This window comes from Lygodium microphyllum, chromosome 19, assembly GCF_053477565.2.
Source record: "Lygodium microphyllum isolate KBCC chromosome 19, Lygodium_microphyllum_v1.1.10, whole genome shotgun sequence".
Lineage (NCBI taxonomy): Eukaryota > Viridiplantae > Streptophyta > Polypodiopsida > Schizaeales > Lygodiaceae > Lygodium > Lygodium microphyllum.
Window position 1 is genome coordinate 9,666,880 of NC_141153.1, and position 23,711 is coordinate 9,690,590.

At 45.4% G+C, this 23,711-nt stretch overlaps 1 protein-coding gene across 6 annotated transcripts in view; it reads left to right on the plus strand.

Moving 5' to 3' along the window:
• The window catches only part of LOC148019545 (Rab3 GTPase-activating protein catalytic protein), a 248,219-nt gene that overhangs the window by 219,885 nt on the left and 4,623 nt on the right, over nucleotides 1-23,711 (plus strand). For all 6 annotated transcript variants that reach the window (XR_015694814.1, XR_015694813.1, XM_087699513.1 and 3 more), the window contains 8 exons: nucleotides 2,639-2,728; nucleotides 2,813-2,901; nucleotides 3,251-3,326; nucleotides 3,467-3,541; nucleotides 3,642-3,687; nucleotides 3,873-4,162; nucleotides 11,805-11,997; nucleotides 13,837-14,030. Coding sequence is in view for 4 of the 6 variants with exons in the window: in XM_087699513.1 (XP_087555639.1) it covers nucleotides 2,639-2,728; nucleotides 2,813-2,901; nucleotides 3,251-3,326; nucleotides 3,467-3,541; nucleotides 3,642-3,687; nucleotides 3,873-4,162; nucleotides 11,805-11,997; nucleotides 13,837-14,030 (1,053 nt within the window). In the remaining 2 variants the exon portion in view is untranslated. The remainder of the gene's footprint in view (nucleotides 1-2,638; nucleotides 2,729-2,812; nucleotides 2,902-3,250; nucleotides 3,327-3,466; nucleotides 3,542-3,641; nucleotides 3,688-3,872; nucleotides 4,163-11,804; nucleotides 11,998-13,836; nucleotides 14,031-23,711) is intronic.

A 23,711-nucleotide genomic window follows, 5' to 3' on the forward strand; every position in this document is an offset into this window, starting at 1 on the left:
GTCCTTTACATGTCAGTTGCTCGATGTATTATGATCAGTATGACATCGTTCTTTTTGCCACTGCTTCCATGGACTAAGAAGTCCCTTTTGGAATTGGTTCAGCCTATCAGATTCATGTTGTGGAAAAAGAAAGGCAATCATTTGGGACAGGTGTGGATTTTGTGCAGCATGTGACTATGCCCGAACGGATGGGGGGTGCAGCTTTGTTGGATGTTAATTTGCATATGACAGCCTTGAGATTGGCCCTTTTGCAAGCTTTGTGTACAGAGTCATCCTAAGTCAGTTATTGCTAAATTTTTTATTGAAAAGATTGTCATCTCTCATGGTAACACGGTTCATGCTTCCTAGTGGCATGTACTTAATTCCTCAAGGCCTATTATGGTCTCCCAGTCTTTTCTCCTTTCTCATTTGATTGCTTCCTGGCAGGAGATCTTACGTTTTTCAGTTTGGTGCCCCCCTAATATCCGTAAGGAGGTGAATTTGTTGCAATGAGAAGTAGTGGCATCCTCCAGGTTGTTGGATTGGCTGGACAAAGATTTGCAGAGAGTCAAGTTTAATCGGATGCCTCGTTTGGGGTTGCAAACAGTTTTTTATGGTGTTATTCTTGGGCAATCCCGTCTTTATTTTTTTAGCGTATTCGTTAGCACTTTCGGGTACTTCGTGGATATTGTGACATCTAGTCATCCATGCAGGTCAGACTTCAGAGGTTCTCTCCTTTGCCTATGCTACAACCATCGTATCTATGGCGTGGCTAGATGTTTGTGCTTCGAGATGATTTCGGGAAGAGGTCCACTAACCAGATATATCATTAGATGGAGGCCAAGAGATGGGTCACTACAAAGGTGAATAAATTATGGCATATTAGGGATGGCAAAAAGAAGTGGCAGGAAAGATTCATTCAACTTTGGAAGTCTAAGGTTCCCTATCAAGGTAAAGTCTTCTTGTGGAGACTGCTAATTGGTGGTCTTTCAACTGGACAGGTGTTGCGTGCTTGGAAGATCTCTGCTGGTCATTGTGTATTTTGCACTACATGTGATGAAACATTGCTTCTTCTTTTTGTCTCTTGTTTGGTTGCTCGACAGATCTGGAGTTCTATTTCCAACGTGTGGTTCTCGGCGACTCAGCACCGGATAACAGCCCGTTCATGGATCACGGGAAAGCTGCCCTCTGTGTCTTCTTTGCATTTTGATTATTCATGTCTTTTCCATTTCCTTAGATGGACTGCCCTGTGGCATATTTGGCGTACTCAGAATGCCTTTATTTTTTACTCAATTTCGGGCATCCATGGTCATGTGGTCCGTGTTCAAGGTTTAGTGCTATGGCAAATTTCTTCTATGATATCAGCTGACCTGGTTCTTCCTGACATTGCTGCTGCCTGGCTGGCTATTGTTCGCTCTACTCCAGCTGTCCTTCCTATGTGATTTCTTTATGTTAAAGTCTTGATAGTATTTCATCAGTTTCTCTGATGACCTGATGGTCTGATGTAACAGAAAGTAAGAGATAGAGAGAGAATGCTGACATGATGGTCTGATGTAAATATTTACTAGTTAATTCAATTATCTTGACGAAAAAAAAGAGTGTGTGTGTGTGTGTGTGTGTGCGCACACGTGCGTGCGTCATCTTGTATCTTCCAATCATGTTATCTTGTATATTTTTTTCTGTGATTAATACTACCTATTACAAGAGAGAGAGAGAGAGAGAGAGAGAGAGAGAGAGAGAGAGAGAGTGTGTGTGTGTGTGCGTGTCCGCACAGGCGCGCACGTTTGTAGGTGTGTTCAATGGTTTTCCAGAAAATCATTGTTTATTTCTACGGTGGAACTGGTAGACATTTCACTTGCAGAATGAAACATTTCATTGGTGAAACACATTTCAAATTGGAGTATTGGGAAGGCCATGGTGTAGGATATGGTGTTGGGAGCTGGTTAATGTGATATGGGGATACTCTACATAATTTGGTGAAACCATATCATCTTAGATCTGAGCAGGCCAATTTTCCCGAGCCAAGCCACTTTGAGATCTCATTCACTCCAGAGAGTAGCCAAAGTCTGTCAATCAAGTACCTTTGAAAAAAAATAAATCTTACTAAGTGATGAAGAATGAAGTGCTTGTCCTATTGTGTGTTTTGGGCAACAGGATAACAATCTCAAGCTTTGAGAATGAACGATGACAGACCTACCCAAAGAGCTGTAAAGAGCATGGAAAGATAGGTGGGGTAGGGGGTTAAAGGACAGAGTCCAGACTTAAGGTGGCTAACATTTAGGTTAATGAAGAGGACATGAGAGAGGTAGGGCCTGGAAGAAGCCTGTTCCTGGTAAGTGATCGTTGTCACAATTTCCTCTTATGTCTAATGGGATAACTAGGTCACCATCTCAAGGTTGAGAATGGGAGGGAGGGATGCACAGACTCATCCAATGTGAGAAGACAAAAGGTGTTGGATAAGAGGCTAAGAGTGGAGCCTGAAACTTTCAATGAAAAGCATAGTCAAGTGCAGAGTTTCCAATTTTGCAAGGCTCAAGGCATGTTTTAAATAGCTCATTGTGTATATGGGATCATGAGTAAGAATCCATAAGAGATGTAGATTTTGTAGCATGTCAAGTGTCAACCCTAACAGTGATTTTTCCCAATGTTTCTCTTTCAGCTTGGAGCATGCATCAAAAGAAAAAGAGCAGAAAGCCACTCTCATCCAAGCAAAAATATAGATTTCAATGGCGATGACTTAAAGATATCTGTAAGCTTCATCAACTTGCATGGCATATCTATCTTGCTTATTTATGGACTAAGCCAAATAGGTGTCCAACTTTTGAATGCTTAGGCCAGCAATGAAAGTGATGATGATCAAACATTTCACCAAGAACAAGCTAGAGATGACAATGTACAACTAGCAAGTAATCTTCTTCACAGGTAAAAAGAGTCCATGAGAAACTCAATCTATCATTAATGTTTTTGCTACCCCTCTATTCAGGAATAGCAAAGCACAATTTCATACAATATACTCATTTAATCTCCACCAGTGATAGTTAAGTAATGATAGTGTATGGGGTCCTTTGATTCTTTGGTTACATTGAGTTCATGTCTAATGGAGAAAATGTATCGTGTATTTGTATTAGTGTCAGATCTTGGCAACAATAAAATATATTGAAATATGCTTACACATGGATATTTGTTTTTTGATAAGTTCTGTTTGTGGTTATCAAGAGCTAGATTTCAGTCTCAGCTGTAATGAATCTTGGACATTGTTTCACATGTAAAGGCAAGGATCTTCAAGATCAGGAAGTGAAATGATGCTCTTAAAATCTCGTGAAAAGCTGTGTATTCCCATTACCCAGGTATTTTTTATTTTACTTGTACTTTTTTTTAGGAATGTCTCTTGTTCTGAAAGAGATCTGACTGATGTAACCATTTTCTCCAGATATCATTCAACCTCTTTGTAATGATTGTTATCTTTGATTGGGTCTTTTTACTGTAGGAGTCCCCTATTATGACAGAAGACATGCTGTTAGAGAGAGAGCATGCTATTCTTGCACTCGGGGATTCACCTTCTGTAAGGCTTCATAACTTTTTGACACAAGCCGTGAAATAGCATATATAATATGGATTTTGCAGCTGTGAGTTCTTTGTGTTGTTACTATTCTATGTTGCAGGGAAGGATGACACGAGCTCGCTTGCAAACAGATGTTCTTACTTCAGGCAAGATATTATTCATCATCTGATGAGTTTTTTTGAAAAGGCTGATTTCCTATAGTGTCTCTTCTGAACCTCCGATAGATTCTTTGTTCTCAAACCTTTGTATTAGCGAGTTGCCTTTCTAAGTTTGTTCCGTGCATACTGATGCTTATTTTTATAGCTTTTTACAAATCAGTAAGACTTTGCAGATATGGCCGCCTTTAAAGCTGCAAATCCAGCTGCAGTTTTTGAAGACTTTGTTCGATGGCATTCACCTCGAGACTGGATAGAAGATGATTATTTCAAAGACTCTCTTGAAACTCTTAGTCTAGGAGGCGAAAATTTTGATGAAGAAACCATTTCATGGCCTCCACGAGGAAAGTTGTCAGAGCGCATGTTGGACCCAGAAAGCTTTTGGCATGAACTTTGGATAACTGTAGAACCTGTTCCTGCATCTGCACAGAAACCTCTCTTTGATCACACTCGAGAGGGTGAAAAGGTAATTTCGAACTGCATGATGTCTATCATCAATAATACTAAGGGACATCTCAGAGTCTTATGTTTAGTTTATAATGTTGAACTCTTAATCTCCTTTTCGTAGAGCTGTAGCCTCGACCATTCAAGTTTGCTCTTACATGAGGGTGATATGAAAATCCTGCTGTTGAACCCAGCTGCCAGACCTGCTGGATGTGACACCCGGCTACACGTGCTTCCTTTGTCTCAAATGTTGTTATCATTTTCATCTCTCACCTCTTGAGTCACCCGCCTGTGGCTGCCTTGTGACCCTGGCCTTTTAATTTTGACAATCACCTCCAGCTACCTACATCATGCCTTTACTGGCCCTTGCCGCATGCTCCCTCTTTGTCTCCCTCCCACTTGTCACCCTCAACAATGTTGCATCCAGCTGCTTGCAAGGAAGCAAGCTGCCTATTTTGCCCCACTTCTCCCCTGCTTTCTCTCCATTCCCTCCTTGACTTTGGTGTACCAGCTTGCCATTCGCTTTGGTCCTGCAGCCTTATCCTTTTCCTTAGTGTCAGGTTCCTGGCATGGGAATGCTCTTCAAGCATGTGCAATAGCAGCCTCAAGTCCTCACAATGTTGCACCCTGCTTCTTGCAAGGCATCACACTGCCTATTTTGCCCCACTGCTTTCCCACCTTCTCTCTTTTCCCTCTCGCCTTTGGTATATCAGCTCATGCTCCCTTTGTCCTAGCAGCCTTTATCCCTTTCCTTGGCCGCAGGACATTGCTCAAGAATGTTTTTGAAGCACGCATAATCTTCACCTCGGTGCAACCCCAAATTGCACCCAAGTCATCAACGTGCGAGTGGCCCTATCCAAGGAGCAGCTTCAGGTTGTTAAGGAAAGGCAGCACACAAGGAGACAGTGGTCTTCCTGTGCTCAACTCCAGGATTGGTGCATTGGGTCCTCATGCATCGTTGAGGCCACATTGATGGAATGAGGAATTTTTATGGTTCGTCTTACCTTAAGAGGCCATGCAGGACTTACTTTCGTCTTCTGGCAGGGAGTGTGTTGAGGCCACTTTGATGGAATGGGGAATTTTTATGGTTCATCTTACCATCGGAAGCCATTCACGAGTTCCATGTCTGAAAGAAGGCCTCTCTTTTCTTCCTCATCCTCTTAGAGCTGCCTGAGCTGCCTTGCTTCCTCCCCCATCTACCTCAAAGACTGGATGATCACTATCTAAATTCTTGCTAGAGTCTTTACTATGGATGCATCTTAAAGGTCAATAATATGGCTTCATCCCGTGGTCCAAATGTACCAGGCTATGATGCTGGCAATCAGTTCCCATTTGTGACAATGTCCCTAGGTCCACTCTGTTACGAGTAAACTGGAGTGGGGATCATACTCAGATGCTGTCCAATGACTAGAAAAGGGAAACTCCCTTGAACATTCTTGTAGCCAGATGTTGGCCTCTATCTATGATCCAATACACAGCCTCCCCAGTCACCATCATGGTCTCTACTTATCCATGGAATATCATCGGGAGGTCTCTCCTCTATACCTCCTAGGCTCTAGGGCAGTCCCATAGGGAGTGCCTTGGTGTCTCCTCTGGCTCGTCGCATCTCATGCATGCCACTGGGTCCCTACTATATCCAAGCCAAGTGCCAACGAGTAGGCTCCTATGAGCTACAAGCCATAGGAAGAGAGATATCTTCCTAGGCCTATCTGTGCCAATGAGGGGTGGTTGCTGACTATGCTCTAATCCAAGCTGTCTATATCCTTCTCCCCAATGGTACTGTAGCCAAAGAAGGCCATGGCACATGGTCTATGAGGGAATGGATCCCTCCACACCCACTCTTCTTGAGAGGTCTCCTTTGGTAAGCACAATATCTCCATCCATCTACAAGACAGGTAGCCGGGTCTGCATCAATGTGCCACTTCCTCTCGAAGTGTTCCACTACTCTGATCCTTTGTTTGGAGCATCCAGTGAACGTCTGGTCAAGGTCCTCTTGCTAGAGGTGGCTATCCTTCTCAACCGTGGAAGTGAACATACTTTCTTTGCTAGTCGCAATGACCGCTAGAAAAATGTCCCACCTAGACAAGAGACCAATCCAACCCAAGGATGGGTAATCTAATGGCTCTGATACTTATAGCTCTGTCTCTCAAGGAGCTCATGGCCCTTGCTACAAATAAAAACAAGAAGGGAGTTAGTGGATAGCCCTGTCTGATTGATCTCTCAATGCTGAATCTGTCTCCTGTGTCTGCAGCAGTCATAACTTGGCTATGTGCTGAGGAGTAAAGAGCTGTTGTTCCCTTGACCCATTGCTTTGGAAACCCCATCCTCAACATCGTGCCCTCCGGGAACTCCCAATCCACTCGATCATATACCTTCTCGAAGTTGAGAAGGAGCATGATAAAATGTTGGTTCTTTGATCGAGCCAGAGTAATGGACTCTCAAAAAGTGAAGTTGTTGTCCGGGATGCTATGCTTTTGGAGCTACAGTGGAGCTCCCAGAACTTTGTTGTGACAATGCCTGTGGGGGGTTGTGCTGGAATAAGGGCAATGGCAGGTGCTTGGATGAGGAATAATAACTTACTAAGAAAACATCATCAACCTTTATGAAAGCCAATTTAAAGCTCTGGCTATTGTCAGAATGCACTGCTGTATAGATTCAATAGCTAGCCAAGAATACATGGCCATGCCCGAAGTCGTTACCTCAACCAGGAGGAGGGGGATGCTGAAGGAAGGGCTAGTGACTGGAGTGGCTGTTTCAGAGGTGAAGGGAAGGCAGGTAACCTTATATATTAAGCGAAAAGCGGCATGAAGGCAGCAAGGGTGGAGGAGGAGACTAGAGAGGCATCCAGGTAAGAGGCTGGATGGAAGGGTTGAGCAGACTGGCAGGGGCCAGAAGGGTGGGCAGAAGGGGGTAGACCAGTGGAAGGGGGACTGACAGGCAGACAGAATGGTGGGCAGAAGAGGGGCAGGAAGAATGGCAGCTGGTTGACAGTGGCTGAAGGCATGGTTGAAAGACAGAATGACGGGCTGGTTGACAGGTGTTCTGAAGGGGTGGTTAGGCAGATTGGCAGCGGCATCAAGGTGGCAGCCAGCAAGATTGGTGGACAGGCAGATTGACCCAACAATCGGTGCAGGTTTTTCTCTAGATTCAACGTTGTTTGTCATATCACATTTTCCAACAGGTAGGGGGCCTGGTTGGCAAGTTGGGGGGCTTCTTGGCAGGGATGGTACAGTTCAGCTTCTCACAGCAGAAGCACTCTAGGTCCCTGTATGTGAAGTCATTTCTTGCTGAAATTGTGGTTTATGTAGAGGACTTTGGTTGCCTATTCAAGACCATTTTACTAGCCTCATTCACATATGTAGTTATTGGCAGTTGTACCAGAGGTTTGGGTGTGAATCTTAGGCGCACACAGGATCCCCACCACTGTTGAGATAGTGGCAAGAAAGGACAGAGTTTACCAACAAGTCATAGTCACTTGGCATCCCAACCAATGCCTTCACTGCGATGTGTTTGGATACCAGGCTACAAAGTATGTGGTTTGGGCATAAGCCTTCCAACCTAGAGACTATTTGGCAGGTGGAGCCCCATCTTGCCACAGATGATAATCGATCCACCAGATTTTAGTGCTGTCATGACAAAGGTCTGGCCTCAACACTCTTCCAGTAGCCCCAGCAGGGGGGTAGAGGAAGGGCCACATCTGTCCATTGTACACCTCTTCAGAGATAGGCTTCTTCTTGTCACAAGGATTTCCCTCCTCTACCTCTACCCCTGCCGATGTCCTGCCTCCACATCTGCAGTCAGTACCCCTGTCACACCATCCATCATCCATCCCATCCCCGCCCCCAGAAAAGAAGAAAACAGAAAAAAACAAAAACCCACTGCCTCCAGGCCATGCAGGGAAGCTTCCCCTTTGTTGGCAATGACATACACACCTCAATGACCTCTCCCAGAAATAGTGGCCCGTCTCAGCCTATGGGGAGTTTGACCTCATCCTCGATAGCTCAGGCTTCCCGGAACACCCTGTCAGAGCCATGCAGGGCAGCTTCCCCTTTGAAGGCAATGACATGTACGCCTCAATGACCTAGAAATAGTGGCTCATCTTGGCCTATGGGGAGTTTGACCTCATCCCCGATAGCTCAAGCTTCCCAAAACACACCCAACCACTTCTATATGAGTTCTTTCGTTCTGGTCATTGGTTCTACATGAGAGTTGTGGGTTATGGAGAGTTCTCCCTTCCTCTAGAAACAGGAATCCTGTTGTACTGAATTGCTCCTTTGTTTGGCCAAACACATCAGCAATTGGTCTGCGGAAGAAGTATTGGAGGTTATTGGAGAACAAGTGATGGAGGATCTTGTAGTGGCTGGGAAAAGGTGTGCTGAAGCTACTCTCGGAGTAGCGGTCCAAGTGCATGATGAATAGCAATTGGAAAATTGGAGCAGAATTCCCTGATCTTAGCATTCTTCTGCAAGCCACACAATGAGGATGCCTCCCCATGGATAATTGACTCGTCGAGAACATGGAAAGTGGCATGATTGACGGCTTGGTAGATGGAGGCACACTCTGCAAGTGGCAAATACCACACCCCTAGGATGCTCATGGGCTAGGGGGGATGGAATTTGACCTCTATACTAGCAGCCAAACGTCCTTGTGTGACACATAGTTTATTATGTTTCTTGTCTTTGACTATGTCGAACATCAAACTATTTGGAAGACCCTAGAGTTCTCCATGACTACAAACCTTGTGTCTTGGGACATTAACTGACCTCACTTTAGTGAAGAACATGCTGCAAGAACGTGATAGTTTGGCAAGAGCTAGAGCCATCCCTTGCTAGAAGCATTTATACCTTGTTGTTATAGGATCATAAGCTTTCCTCCTCAGAGCTAGCCTTGGGAGGAAGGTAATTCCACAAGGCCCATTTACCTACTAGGTGCACTTGATCAGCGCTTATGGGGGGAGTGGAGTGAGCACTTCAATTGGTCCAAACCTATCACAAACTAATGTACCGAGTCACAAGGAACTTTAGCCTTCCCAACTACAATCCACTCAATACCCTTACTAATGGTGCTTTGGATCATGTTTCCACTCTTTCAACCATGGCATTGATTTCCCCAAGTATCTACAATTCCTTGCCACTTATTGGCCTATTTGAGAGATCATGGGACCATTGTCGTAGGTTGGGAACTGGCCATTGGGAACTAGTCACGCTAGATGTCATGGGTTTTTGTATTGGCATCATCATCATCTACGTGCTAACCAAGGTCAGAGCGTTGCAAGGTTGCAGCAAGCCTGCCTATGGTTGAGTCTTCAATTGTTGGAGGAGACTTCGATAATAGAGCATTGCAAATGAGAGCATGAGCCCTGGGAGCCCTTTCTCTTGCAGTGGGATACTTGTCTTTTCACAAATAGGATGGCTTGCTGTTGGGGCGACAGCTAATTAGGAGGCATCCTCTTAGAGCATCTTGACAGGTACATGAGTGATTGGGGTAGCTCTAGTGCTTTGGACATTGGATGCACACGCATTGGCCTTGGATCCCCCTTATGTTGGGTTCCTAATTTGACTTATGAGCACAAGTGGTACTTAGATTAGGAAGCTTTGATCTAGAGGCTGGAACGAGAGCACTAGAGATGGTACATGAGGTGGCATGGACTCTCTAAGAGTCAAGCAAGATCTCTTCTTCCACATCTCAACTGCTTTTGGGCACAGAAAGGAGAGGCTATGTGTAAAGAGTCTTCTAGGTACATTCGCCTAGCGAAACCAGGGATCAAATTCACAACCTTTGAGATTAGTATGGGAGATTGCTGACCTACCCGAGGAGGTGATGGGGTAGGATATTGATTTCTCCAAAGAATAGTTTCAATAGGATCAAGCCTCCACATGAGTTCTTCGATTAGGAGAGTAGGTTTGGGAGTGCATATTGCCACTAGTCCTTTGTGAGATAGGGTGGTCCATCCTAACAAACTTCACAAGTGCTCAAGAGAGAATGGGCTATCTAGGGCCTTATTTTCACCTTTTGGGAGGCTAAATAGCTCTATTGAGGTCTTTAAAGGAAATCTATAGCAGTGGGAAGATGCCATGTAGGTAGTAGAAAGGTGATTATAGGTGGTTGGGGACCTCCTTCCTCCGTTTCAGAGGGGATCACTATCATGTGGTCCTTGACGAAATTCCTTTGTATCTTTTATCTTTACTTGGATGGGGTGGTCGTGATATCAAGTTGCAATCTCACCTATTGATACCTAGAATCTATAGGCTCTACATAGGTTGGGGCCTTTGGTGCTTTAGTCTCATGACTTGGTGGCTATGCCTTTGCATTCTTACTATCATGGAGACATAGAGCTAGTGGCTTCTCGAATCTGTCCTGAGGTTGAGTTTTGGTCACTATCGACTCACCTTGTCTATTGTTCTTCCTTACAAGTTTCCTTTCAAATGGAATACTTGGATTACTGGATGGAGCATGTGTCTTTCATTCATCCTAGGGTAGCTTTTTGGGTCTAAGAGGGGCTGTTGAGAACCAAAGTCATTAAATGCATCATTTTCCATTAATTCCTATTTTGGTTTCCATTTACAACTCCAAAGAGGCTTTATTTGTATCATTTATTAGTGTCTAGGCGCCACCCAAGAGAGTTGGAGTGTCACCCTAGGTACTTTAGTGGCTCATGTGCCTATAAATAGGGCATGGACATTCATCCCTTACCACCAACACTCACATTCATTCTTCATCATTCCTTTTCTTCATTCACTCCATCACACTTTTACCCCCAACACTCACATTCATTCTTCATCATTCCTTTTCTTCATTCACACCATCACACTTTTAGCCTCAACCTTCTACCACTGCTGTCCACACCCCTATCTTGGCAGATATGTCAATTCGTGGTGCTATCTAGCTAATCGTGACACCAAGCAATTTCATTTGGAGGTCTCCTTCACATCGCCATCAGCTCGAGACACTCCAGATTGCTGCCTTTTGAGTCTAAACAATCTGAGGACCTGTTCTTCATCATTTTCACTCTGCATTTACTAGTTTGTTTCCTCCTTGGACTAGTACAGCTGATCTTCTTCATCATTATTGTGTGTTTCCAGCCCCTACTGCACCTGAGCACCCAGGCAACAGTTTCCAGTCATTAGCTGCTTTATGGAGGCTGTGTTTGCAGCAGATTCAATCCGTCTACAGGAGGTTTCCAGCACATTACATACCTGCATTTTTGTGTTTCCTTCACTCCTGAAGGGAGGATAATCATGGAGAGATCTGTGAGAGTGCACAGTGGAAAGGAATGCCAACATGGAGAGAAGGAGACTGAAAGAGAATGGAAGGGTGAGAAATTCTGCCCAGAGAGGGGGGAGAAGTTCTGCCTAGAGAGGCCAGGTAGACAAGGATGCCCTTATGACACATATCAAGTTTTACTATCTACCTATTTCAACATCTACTGCATGAACATTTAATCAACAGCGAGAACATCCTTTCTTTTCTCTTGAATGTTAAATGCCATCCCTTGCATTTGCTGACTTCTATGCATTACAAATATCTATTGTTACTGCGCATGCCATATTGCAGTTAAATATACTTATGCTGAATATATAGCTGGTTATTTTTGCAAATAGAATAATGTTTATCTCAATTATTCTTCCTTTTTGTGTTATTTTCAAACTCCTTGCTTGTTGCAGGTAATTCACTATCTGGAGACATTACGGCCTCATCAATTGCTTGCCCAAATGATCTGCACTGCTTTTGGTTCTGTTGCTGATATCCTATGTAAAGCAAAAGTTGGTGACCTGAAATCTTTGAAACTGGAAATAGACAAACTCTGTCTTACTAGTATTGCCATCTTGAAACCTTTATATAATATCAGTATTTCAGGTACCTCCTTTCTGTCTCTGTTTCACACATTCTCTTTCATTAATTATTGTCGTATTGTCAGAAATAAATCAAATGTACAGACGATCTTTGGTTAACATGTCATTGGCAAGGGCCTTAAAACAACATGCACGTGCCATGTCGATAATGCTGATAAACCTCAGAGTGAGTATGCCATCCCATACTAGTGCTCTAGCTACCTCAATCCAAGTTTCCACCTTTACCACGCTAGAAGCTAAAAGCTCAATCAAGTCTGGCAAGGCTTTTGAAGTGGAACTGACTTAGACGTCAAAAGACTAGGTAGATCTTGTGCTTGGCATTAATCATAAATGACGTGGTATCTCTGAAGTCTAGAAGACATAGACTGTGACCTTGAGATTTGTTGGCCCAAAGAGCACAGAAACTACTGCCGATTGATTGACCTTGTGCAAGACTCTTTTTGCAAGAATGACTACCCATCCAAGAAACAGTGTGGGGTGCTCATTGAGTCCAAGAAAGAAGGTTTCCATTGTTACTCCCATCTACAAGGAACAGTAGTATTCTCCAAGTGTCATTGAGAAGCTTGAATGGTGCTAGGTCTCCAGCCACTCTGCAACTCAATGAAGACACCTGAAATGATGCCACATCTTGAATATAGATGTCTATCACATGCACAAGGATGCATGAACTGTGTGTGGCTTTGGAGTCTCCGGTGGTAAGGTGAGGAGTGAATGCATCCTCGACGAAAGTGTGTGTGAATATACATGTCTATCACATGCACAAAGATGCATGAACTATGTGTGGCTTTGGAGCCTCCGGTGTTAAGGTGAGGACTGAATGCATCCTTGATAAAAGTGTGATAGTGTGCAACAGAAGAGAATCACGAACACATAGAGAAAAGGAGAGTAGAAGAGAAAGCCGGAAGAGAAGAGAATCTCCATTGCACAATGATGGAAAGCTGAATGCAATGAGGACTGAGCAGTCCCTGCATGCAACAACTCCAAATGTTACTGTGAGACTAACTAGGGCTCACAACCAGGAGATGATAGACTGATACAAAATAAAGGCAGGCTAATAGAAAGGAAGTCCATTTTTTTTGCTGCTAATCCTTGGAGTCTTTGTTCCAGGAGATGTGGGAATCAGAAACTGCTATGGCTCAGCTTGAGTAGGTACCACTGCCTCAGGTTATCAGCCTATCGATCTGGGCTGGGGGACCCTGAAATCTGCTGATGGCTCAGCTTGTGAAGGGGTGTAAGGCTTCTTTGAGACAGTGCGCAGCTGTTATGTGCAAGAGGCACAGTTGGCCAGGACAGGGCTGGATGGGCAAGTTTAGGGATGGAAAGGACAATGATGGAGGTGGAGGAGGCAAAGGAGGAGTGAGGATCGGTCTATGGTTCCTCTTTCTCAAAGTTCAAATTTTGTTGAAAATTGCCTTGCTAAAGTCAAAGGTTCATCTATAAAGGATATCTGATTGTGGGCGGCCGGCCAGGGGGTTGGGGGGGTGTTGGGTTGTGTGTGTGTGTTTTCTGAGGAAGCATGGTTGGGAGGGAATGGGAAGAACAATGATGAATGAAGATGGAGGAGAAGTACGGATACGTTTATAGGTGGGTTGTGTGTGTTTGTTTTCTGAGAAGTGTGATTGAGAGGGGATGGGAAGAACAATGATGAATGAAGACGGAGGAGAAGTAAGGATACGTTTATAGGTGTTTCTCTTTCTTAGACTTCAAAATTTGTTGAAAATTACCTTGCTAAAATCAAAGATTCATCTATAAAGGATATATGTTTGTAGAATTTGTGACTAGTTTCTAAAGCTTCAGCAAGTTGTTGAAAACTGCTGTATTGACATCAGAACTTTTTTACCAGATAAGGAACTTGAAGACTTTTTGGAGGACTGGTGCACTGATATCACAAGTCTTTGTGCATTGCTTGAAAAGACAGAAAAGCATGTGATTATGGCAGCATCATTTCATCAGAAACTTAATTTTACCCCTCGGTTGTCTGCTGCATTATTCACCAATTATACCAGTTCAGAAAAGCAGGCAAATAATAGTTCAAAGGTGGGTTCTCTCATTGGCCAGGTTTTCATGTCAAGAGCTCAGTGTCTGCAGATGGTTTTAATTGAGCTAATGAATTTTTCCAGATGTGTTCTTTTGAGAAATTCATTCATTGATATATCATTTCATGAGGAGAAAGCTTGCTGCTTTCAGTCTTAAAATAATCTCTCTGAGAAAAACCATTCATAGACCTGGCACAAATCAATGATTCTTGTCATAGAATGCATAAATCTATCTGGATCTCTCTTTCATTTACAGCTTACCCTTTGATGAAAGTGGCAGTTGTCAGGTCCGTTGATGCTAAAACCTATATCTGAAGTCCAACAAACCTAATTGGCCTTGTTTTGATGTCTTCTATGATATTGTAAGGAAATATAGAAGTTGAAGAACAGCCCTGGCCAGAGTGTGTGAGTTCAGAGAGCACTCCGGGTTTGTTTGAGGATGGGACCTGACCTAATTGGTTTTCTGTGGGCTAGTTTGAAGACGGGGCCTGGCCTAATTAATTAGTCTTCTCTTTTTCTATGCCAGAGCTCTGAGTAACGGCATTCTGTCAATCATCATCTTTGTGAGGGATGGGACTAGTTGAGGCTTTTAGAGGTGGCTGCTCATTCAAGAGTACAGGAGGGTTATATAGAGACTTGGATAGAGCAATGACACAGGTCATGCTCAGAGATCAAGCCATAAAGAAGAGATCGGAATACCAGTTGCACTCTAGACGATCTTGCAATCAGGTTGGGATGGATCTGCAGTCATTAGCACTATAGACCTCCTAGTTGGCTTTTTACACAGCCCTTGTATCTGATTCTCTCTTGTTATTTAATGGTGTATCCTTGTTGTCCTTTCCGCGGCTCGTATTTTATTTTTCCTCAGGAGCTGTTGTTAATAGAAATTCTGTTTCCTTTAAAAAAAATGTGGACCAGGAGGTGAGATGTCACATCAGAGGAGCATCCTGCAGTTACAGAGGTAAACAAGCCTCTAATCTTCATCTCTGAGCTTATGAAGGGGCTACTCATAATCTCCACCACAAGGGAAAAAACAGGAGGGTGATGGCCATGAGCCTCAACATAGTCTGATAAATAAGTTGTCTCATCTGTCCTCTGCGGAGGTGAATTAAGTCCTCAGACAGTAGGTATCTGAGGGCTTAATTCACCTGTGCAGAGGAGAGATGAGGCAAGTTGTATATCAGACAATGTTGAGGCCCATCACCTTGTTAGGGAAAGTTTACAAGATCCTAGCCAAACTTTAGAATTGAGAGTCATCTGCTGGACATTATTCACACTTCTCAGCCTGGATACATCCAGGAGCAGTGTGTTATGATAATACTCACTTTTTGGGAGTTGGATGGCTGCAGCAAAAGTATCTTGTCCTGGGATTTGAGAGATCTTGGGACAGGGCTCATTGGACTTGAGAATCCTAGATGGCACCATGGAGGATGGTATCAAACAGGCATTGAAGCAGTGGGGTCTCAGCTCTCTATATGGCTGCTTAGGGCCAAGTCTGATCAAGGAGTTGAGCATCTTGAGATCAAGGAAACAGGGTTACCTTCTTGCATCTCTTCCCCCACAACCCCCCTTCCCCTGCCTTTGTGGTGGAGATTATGAGTAGCTTCTTGATCAGCTAGGAGATGATTATTAGAAGCATTGGGTAAAGGTTGTGGGCTTTGGGTCAGTCCCCCTGTCCACAATAGACTGAGAGCCACTTGGTAAGGTCCAGAGGCACCATATTGAGATAATTTGGCTGCCATGTTTGCATTGGTATCTTGGTGTTGCTAGCAATAAGGAGACAGTTCACAGCTCTTCTGTGAGTGCAGGATGTGAGATTAGCAGGTCTGAAGATGAGACAAGAGAGTAGTTATTTAGCAGACTCTCCCACCAGATTGGAACATCATCATGTGATGTGCACAATCCATATCGTGTGACTCATCCACAGAAAAGATTTGGGTGGCAGACTTTTCAAGAGACAATCCTATTTCATAGACTGGCAGCAGGTGATCACAGATGATGGCTAGCTCTAGAGACAGGCTTCTTGAACTCAAGCAACCTCTAAAGTCCCCTATACCAAGATCATGGTTATGGCCATTGGCCCATGACGGTAGGACTAGGTACAAGACCCTAATCACTCATTGGTACATAGCAATGGTACTTCGTGCCTATGCATCTTGGTGAGGAGACCCCTTTACAGACTTCATTGGGATTTATGAGAGTGGTTTCAAAGGGACCCATTGTCATTGTGAAATGTCTATGAACCCATGCTTCCAATGCTGTCTGTCTTAGGAGTAGGATCTAGATGGCTAGGACAAGGGACACATCTGCTACCTGATGATTATTAGAGACAAGATGTTTCTGCAGACTTTCTTTGATGATTTGGGGGACTGGAGCTCATGACTTTCTTAATCACAAACCATACTCACATGGAATGGGAAATGGGAATGGAGAATGGGAATGGGTATGGCCACAAATTGCCATTCCATGTGGCTATATAGTCACATGCAATAGGCATGAAACGGGAAATGGGAACGGGGAACGGGAATGTGGGACCCAAAAATGGCCATTCCATGTGACTATGTCGCAAACAATTTGAGGTGGACCAATGAGAGAGGGCGCAGTGTGCACAGTTCAACCTTTGGCCCACAGATCCTAGAAAAGGTGGTTTATCTCAAGAAGTGGTATTCGAAAGAAACTTATTATTTTGAATTTAAAAATAGGTTCCCTTGCCAAAAAGAGCTCTTGGCATGACATGTGTCTAGATGGTTGGGAGAGGGATTTCAAATTCAAACCAAGAATATTCCTTTTTTCAATTTGAAATTTTCGTTTTTGATTCGGCTAAAAAGTGCGAATATAGGCAGCGCATGCCATATGTCTAGGGACGCCCACCCATTATTACTAAATTCTCCCTTTTTCTCCATTACAAAAATTTTACATGCGGGAGTTGAACTTGCGAGCCCTACTTAATGGGCCATAGCCTCTAATGCTTGCATTGTTTGACAGTGTCCGATTAGTACCATCCGATACTAATTAGACTAAAAAATCTTGGACCTACATCTGATCCTACACCAATATGAAAGTTTTTAACATATAATTTAAAGTCCATACTCAACGCATGGACTTAAAACACAATATCCTTCAAACATTTAGAGGCTTTACTTCAAACATAACTGTAAAAGAGAGTTGAAGTGAGAGTTTAGTACAAAATCAACAACCATGTTATGAGCCAGATCAGCAATCTCATATAGAAAGGTGTACAAAAGTGGATAGAGATAAAAGCTAGGGCTCAAGACTACAAGTTGCAATGATGATATAATCAATCCCATCCCCACCCTCTTCCACTCCATAGCTTCTACCTTGCATCCCACCATTGCTTCTCTCTTAGTTCCATCAAACTTGTCTTGGATGACCAACATATGGATACATCATTATTGCCAGCCATGGCCATTGATTGTACTTATTGCAAGGAGTTGTTTGTATAGAGGAATCTATGCACAAAACCAACCCATGCAAGGAAATGAGGTTATAGCTCTTGCACGTCACGTTGTACTGCTGCCCTGCCCTGCCATCGCGCCAGCTCTCCCCCGCTTGCTACCCCCGTGGCGTGTTGTCCCTGGCCTAGCCCCCCCCCCCCCCCCCCTGCACTGCCCCCGCTTTATCCACCCCCGCCCTTTTGTTTCCCCCCCTCGCTAGGCAAGGTCCTATGCCAACTCTCCCCCGCTCTGAAGCCCCCCCCCCCCGCGCTGGCCCCACCTCCTCGGCCCTAGCCCCGGCCCCGTTCGGCAAACCCACCATCCACATTGTGCCCATCGTGAGCCAGCCATCCGTGGCGTCCAGCAGCTCCCCCACCATCACAAAACAGCATCTCCCCCTCCTCGCCATTGCCCCCCCCCCCCCCCCCCCTCCTTTCCAATTGCTCCCTCCCTTTCGTAACAACTTTTTTCCCTCTAGAAATACAACAGCAAGATTGGTAGGTTCTCAGTAGGGACGCGCAATGGAAACCTTTGGTTAGACACCGGTGCATTCTATGAGTGCCCTCTAGTCAAACACCTTGCACATCATCCTCTCTGAGGAATAGCTCTTAGCCGTCCGTGCCACAGAATTGGAGCTGAAAGAAACAGTGATCTTTGGTCAAGTCGTGGGACACTCCCCATAGCTTCGGGATTGGCTTCACTCCACGGTGCACATTGGCACAACACAGATCGCAGAGGCAGTTCTCATGGGTCAAGGGATCTTCATGGTTAGACTCGCCTCTGTGGACGCAACTCGTGAGCTAGTGGATAGCTCACCCTATGCCTCCATGAAGGGGATCATTTACATGATTCCCTAGTACAGTGGCTTCACAATGGAGGCATTCGCGCTCCATAACAAGTTTCTTAGACATCCAGTCACCTTACTTTTCCTTGGACTAGCGGTAGAGTTTGCCAATTAGTGGACTTTGGAAAGCTCTTTGGCACAGTTCTTCTTGCCTCCTTCGCGAATGCAGTGATAGTCGCAGGAGTCCCAAAGATACGGGTGGCTATGAAAGATACAAAGAACATACCAAAGTTTCTAGAGCTTGAAGCAAGCGGCGGACACTCCTTCAGGCAGCAGACTATTGTGACTAGGCAGCTAGGGCAGTGCCTCTATTGCCAATACTTTGGGCATCAACTAGTAGATTGCACGTGCTTCGGAGCCAAGGCGGCTCTGCCGACAGGCCCACAGGTGGACACTGACGGTTTTACACGGGTCCAAAGACGACAGAGAGGAAGATGGCAGGGGGGACCACAGTCAGCCCCGCAAACATCCATGGCAATAGGGAGCAAGAGAGCGAGTGACAGCCCTCCGACAGAGCACCCCGCAGCCCTCGTACTCGTCCCACCTAGGGCAGGACCACAATCCTCCACATCCACCACCCATGGAGGCATCACAGGCTACCTCACCCGAGATCCCACAGCCCCCCCAAACCCCCCCCCCCCCCTTCCCCATGGTTCCCCTCCCGACCCTAGCCCACAATCCCCCCCTTCTAGGGCCACCGGCACCCCCCCCCAACACCGCCTCATACCTCTGACCACCCCACCATCCCTTGATCTTCCTCCTCCCCACCATCTCCCTGGCCGATCAGTCCCCCTAATCCTCACCTAGTACTAGTGACCCCCCAGCCCATCCCCCCCCTTCCCATGGGAGGTAATGAGCCCCATATACCTACATCCTCCACTCACCTGCACCCTAGGCCCCCCCCTCCCCACACAGCCACCAGCTCATCTGTCAGTGCCGCCCGTCACACTTACCCGAGGAGACAAACATAACTGCTACCATAGGAGTTCTTTCTTCGCTGTGGTCTGTGGTTCTACCTGAGAGTTGCCAAGCGTGGAGAGTTTCCACTACCTATGGAGGTGGGGATCTTCGTGGTACACAAGTCAAGGAGTGGCAAGGTCCATTTACTAGCACCACCAGAAGGACCAAATTCAAACCTCTCACTCAAGAGATTGGACAATGACACTGATAGAGGAGGTAAAGAGTTGGGTGGCAGATCACATCTCCCAGTGGATGGGAGAAGGAGAACTAGCACTCTTTTCGAAGCAGTGGCTAGGTTGCATGATGGACATTAATTGGTGGGTTGGTGCCGAGGTCCCACATTTGAGCATTATCTTTCGAGCCCTCCACAGTGGAGAGCACTAATAGCTGAGCAAATTTACATCAATACATGAAAAAACCCCAATTTTTATTGGTCCAATGCCAAGAAATTTTACTCGGATGAGCAAAATTCCAACAAATTTGGCAAAATCCCCAAATTAATTGAGGTTAATGCGCACAATGTCTGCAATTTCTGACATAGATGTCACTGTCGAGCATAAACAGCATCAAATCTGGGAAAAGCCCCAAATTTCCAGGCTCAAATTTGCACAAATCTGAAAACTATGCTTCCACGCGCGAACCCCCGTCAGTAAGGGGCTGCTTGCAGGAAATTTTAAAAAAATGAAGGAAAAATGCCTGAAAGAAGTGACGAATCTGCTGCCGTTGACCAGCCGCCTGCTGTCGTGACCTGGAAACTGCCGCCTAATGCCACGGAAGCTGTCGCCAGCCTGTCGCCTGCTGTTCCCTGATCAAACACAACCTGTCCTGCTGCCGCCTGATGAAAAACGACCTGTCCTGCTGCCGCCTGATCAAAAACAACCTGTCCCTGACTGAATCTGCTGTTGCCTGACAAAAACAACCTGTCCTTGTCTGCCAGGTCAAAAAACGACCTGTCGCCTAACTGAATTTGCTGTCACCAATCAAAAACGACCTATTGATTTCGCACGAGCGAAACATTGAAAATGTCTCACCCGGACTCCGAGGAGCGCAAGCACCTTAGCCGAAGCTCTAATACCAGTTGTTGGAGAGCGCGGGTAGCGGAAGAGTGAAGATTTGCAGCAGGGGAAATGTGCAGGTGAGTGAGAGTGAGAGTGACGAGCTGATTTAGGTGTACCAACAATGTGTTGGTACACAAAGAATAAAATGTATTTATACTTGGGGCCCGTAAGGGTGCGTTCACATGTACAACATAACAATACACGTGTAAAATGCACGGAGGTGAATAAAGGACCTTTACATCCCAACAGCCCCTGGCACAGGTTACCCATTTCTACTTATGTACAAAGTCACGCCTCTCAGCCTAGGCTGATGGATGCCCTGGTGGTACCACCTGGAGCAACTATCACCCCCATGGTCCCAAGGGCCACCATGGGGGAATGGAGTTTACCATTCAGGCCTGCGGCAAAGCATATTCACATGCCCCATAGCTCTTCTTCTTCATTAGTAGCTTCCACACCAAACAGATGCTTGTTCGGTCAGCCATAGGTTTCCCTACGAGTGTACATCTTGCATCCTAGAATGTGAATAGGCTCCACTACAGTGGGACATGTGGTTCTAGGAAGTTGATTGTTCGGCAGGAGTTGCAACCTGCCCTCGCCGAACGGATCGGCATCTTACTTCTACAGGAACATAAGCTCACCCCCGCCCACACCCATCAGGTAGGGAAGGTACTCCCAGGCAGTTCACACACTTATTGGAAGTATGCCATCGGTGCCCACGGCAAGAGTGGAGGCATATGCACCTCTATTGGCCCAAGCCTCACCGCCTGTGTACGTGACCACGGGACGATTGTGGTAGGGAGGGTTCTATGGATCAGATTGGATATTGGGGACTCGTGCCTTGGAGTCCTCAATGTTTATGCCCCTACTGAGGTTAGGACACGTTGCAAGTTCTGGGTGGAGATCGCAGCTAGACTCCCAGAATTGGACTCCTAGATTGTTGGAGGAGACTTCAACTACCTGGAGGCCTTAGAGGACCAACAAGGCAGAGGCAGAAATTACTAGGTTATGGCAGGGGAGGAGCATGAGGCATGGGAGGTCTTCCTCCTCGCAGTAGAGGCACGCGATGCTTGAAGGACCCAGCTTTCCACAAGAGGGAGAGATCGTTGGACTTCTCTTGGGGATACAAGCGGCTAGGCAGAGTTTTGCTGGAGCGGCTGGATAGGTTCTATGTGGGAGAGGTGGGGTGCTCTTGCAGAGGCCAGGTAGGGCAGTTGGCCCCGCACAACTTTGTTTGATCACTGCCCTATTCTCCTGTCATTTGATGCCCGAGTTTTAGCCCTGGACACACGATCATGTCGGATCCCTAACTCGATCTACAAGAGGGACCGGATCGCAGAGGAGGTTGCAGGGGTCCTAGCCAAGTTGACCAAGATCTGCCAAGAGGTAGCCCTACAAGCCAGGTAGCAAAGCTGGGAGGAGGAGAGAGCACTCCAATGAGACCTAGAAGCCACATAGAGACTCCTCCAGGAGGCACCAGAGGATCCCACTCTCCACGCACAGAAGGTGCATGCACAGACAGCCCTCGTCAGCCTCGAGAACAGGCGCTCGGAGTTTTACTGCCGTACCTCAGCAGCCTTTTGAGCACGGAAGGTGTTGAGAAGTAAGCATGGGAACTCTCTTTATACTGGAGAGGATAAGGGTAGCTAGGTGTAAATGGACTGGAGAATAGGGGAACAAAGGGAAACCCTAACCCTAACTCCTCCAGAGGCTAGATAAACTGCCTAGAGTACACACTCAATGATGAGGAGAGTGTGTACTAGTTGTACCTTGAACAATTGACTAAGCAAGATCTTATTCTTGTACTTGAGCTCTCTCTCTCCCTCTTGTGCACTCTCTCTCATGCTTCCAACTTTGATCTTCAACATGGTTTCAGAGCCATCTCTGATCCCTCAGCCTTTCTACACACCTAAGTGCACAATAAGAAATCTTGTCTTCTCATTTGCCCTCATTTCCACCATAGCCAACTTGATCCACCTCTGTTGGAAGACCTAGGGAGAGCAAAGGAGGGGATTTCAGCTCCTGACTTCTTCTAGAGATATTCTCCTCAGCTCTGGCAACTTGGCGTGGCACATCAGGGGCCGACATAAGGCATCGTGGAAGGCAGCATTACACAAATTGTGAAATCTGGCACAAATTTGCAAGCGGCCTGATACGAGCTGAACCACGACTTGTAGAAGGTGCAATCATGGGGGCCACCATAGGGCTTTCAAAGCCCCCCAGTGGACCATCTCCCTCTAAGAGGGTTTGAAGAAATTCCTTCTATGCTGGTGGCTATGAGCCAAACCCTAACTGTGGGTTTCTTGCAGCCATAGCCAAGGAGCTTCAAGCTCACTCATTTTCCACTTTTCACAACCTGGGCATTATCAACAGTGATTTTAATCACTAAAAAACACTTGTCAAGATTTTTTCCTGCCCTATGGAGCTTAAATGCAGAGTGCTTCTCAATCCATGGGCAATATTAAGCTTGTAAAGATCAATCTACATTATGAGTACTAGAATGGATGTTGGTGAGAGCGCTTCTTAGCACTATTGATGCATTCAACTGATGCTCCATGTTGTTTGCTACTGGTAAATCAGAGATATGAGTGTTATTATACTCTCCTCTGATTTATCCCATAGCATAGAATTGATTGATAAGTCGTGCTCCACCAAGAACTTCTCTAATAGGCCACATTATCAGGAGCCTAAAGTCTAGTCAAAGCTCACCTCATTGAAACCTAGGAAAATAATAAAGCTTAAATCAAGGGTTGTTCGAAGAACAGGACCTCCTAAATCCTATCTTGAGATATTGCATATGTATGATTTCCAACCTTTTTCAACTCTACAACTTTAAAAGTTAGTTATAATTTGTAAGGTTATCAATTCTACTATTCATTGTACTTGGCCACCTATAAAGGACTAGACACTACCATTGCTTAAGGCAATAGGTAAGACCTTTCTATAATGGCCATGGCCTATGCAGATGTAAGGCCTCAAATTTGCAAGTTCAATGGAAAAGATTTCCATCCCTGGCAAGTTCTAGTAAAATATAAAATGATGAAACAAGGCTACTGGCCCTTCATAAAAGGGACCAAAGTGATTGACCCATCCAATCCCCTCGATGTAGATGATGATGAAAGAGCTCAAGCCATCATCATGCTTCATTTAGATGAATCTTTAATTCATCATATTGACCAACTCTTCACTACCAAGGAAAAGTGGAATAAACTTGAAAGGCTCTATGGCACTACAAGGAAGAACCCCAAGATCTTTCTAAAGATTGAGTTTTTTAGCTTAGAGGATAAACAAGAAGAAGATCTCAGCAAGTTTACTTCACATATGAAGGGGCTTATGGCATAGCTGGCCTCTATTCAAGCACCCAT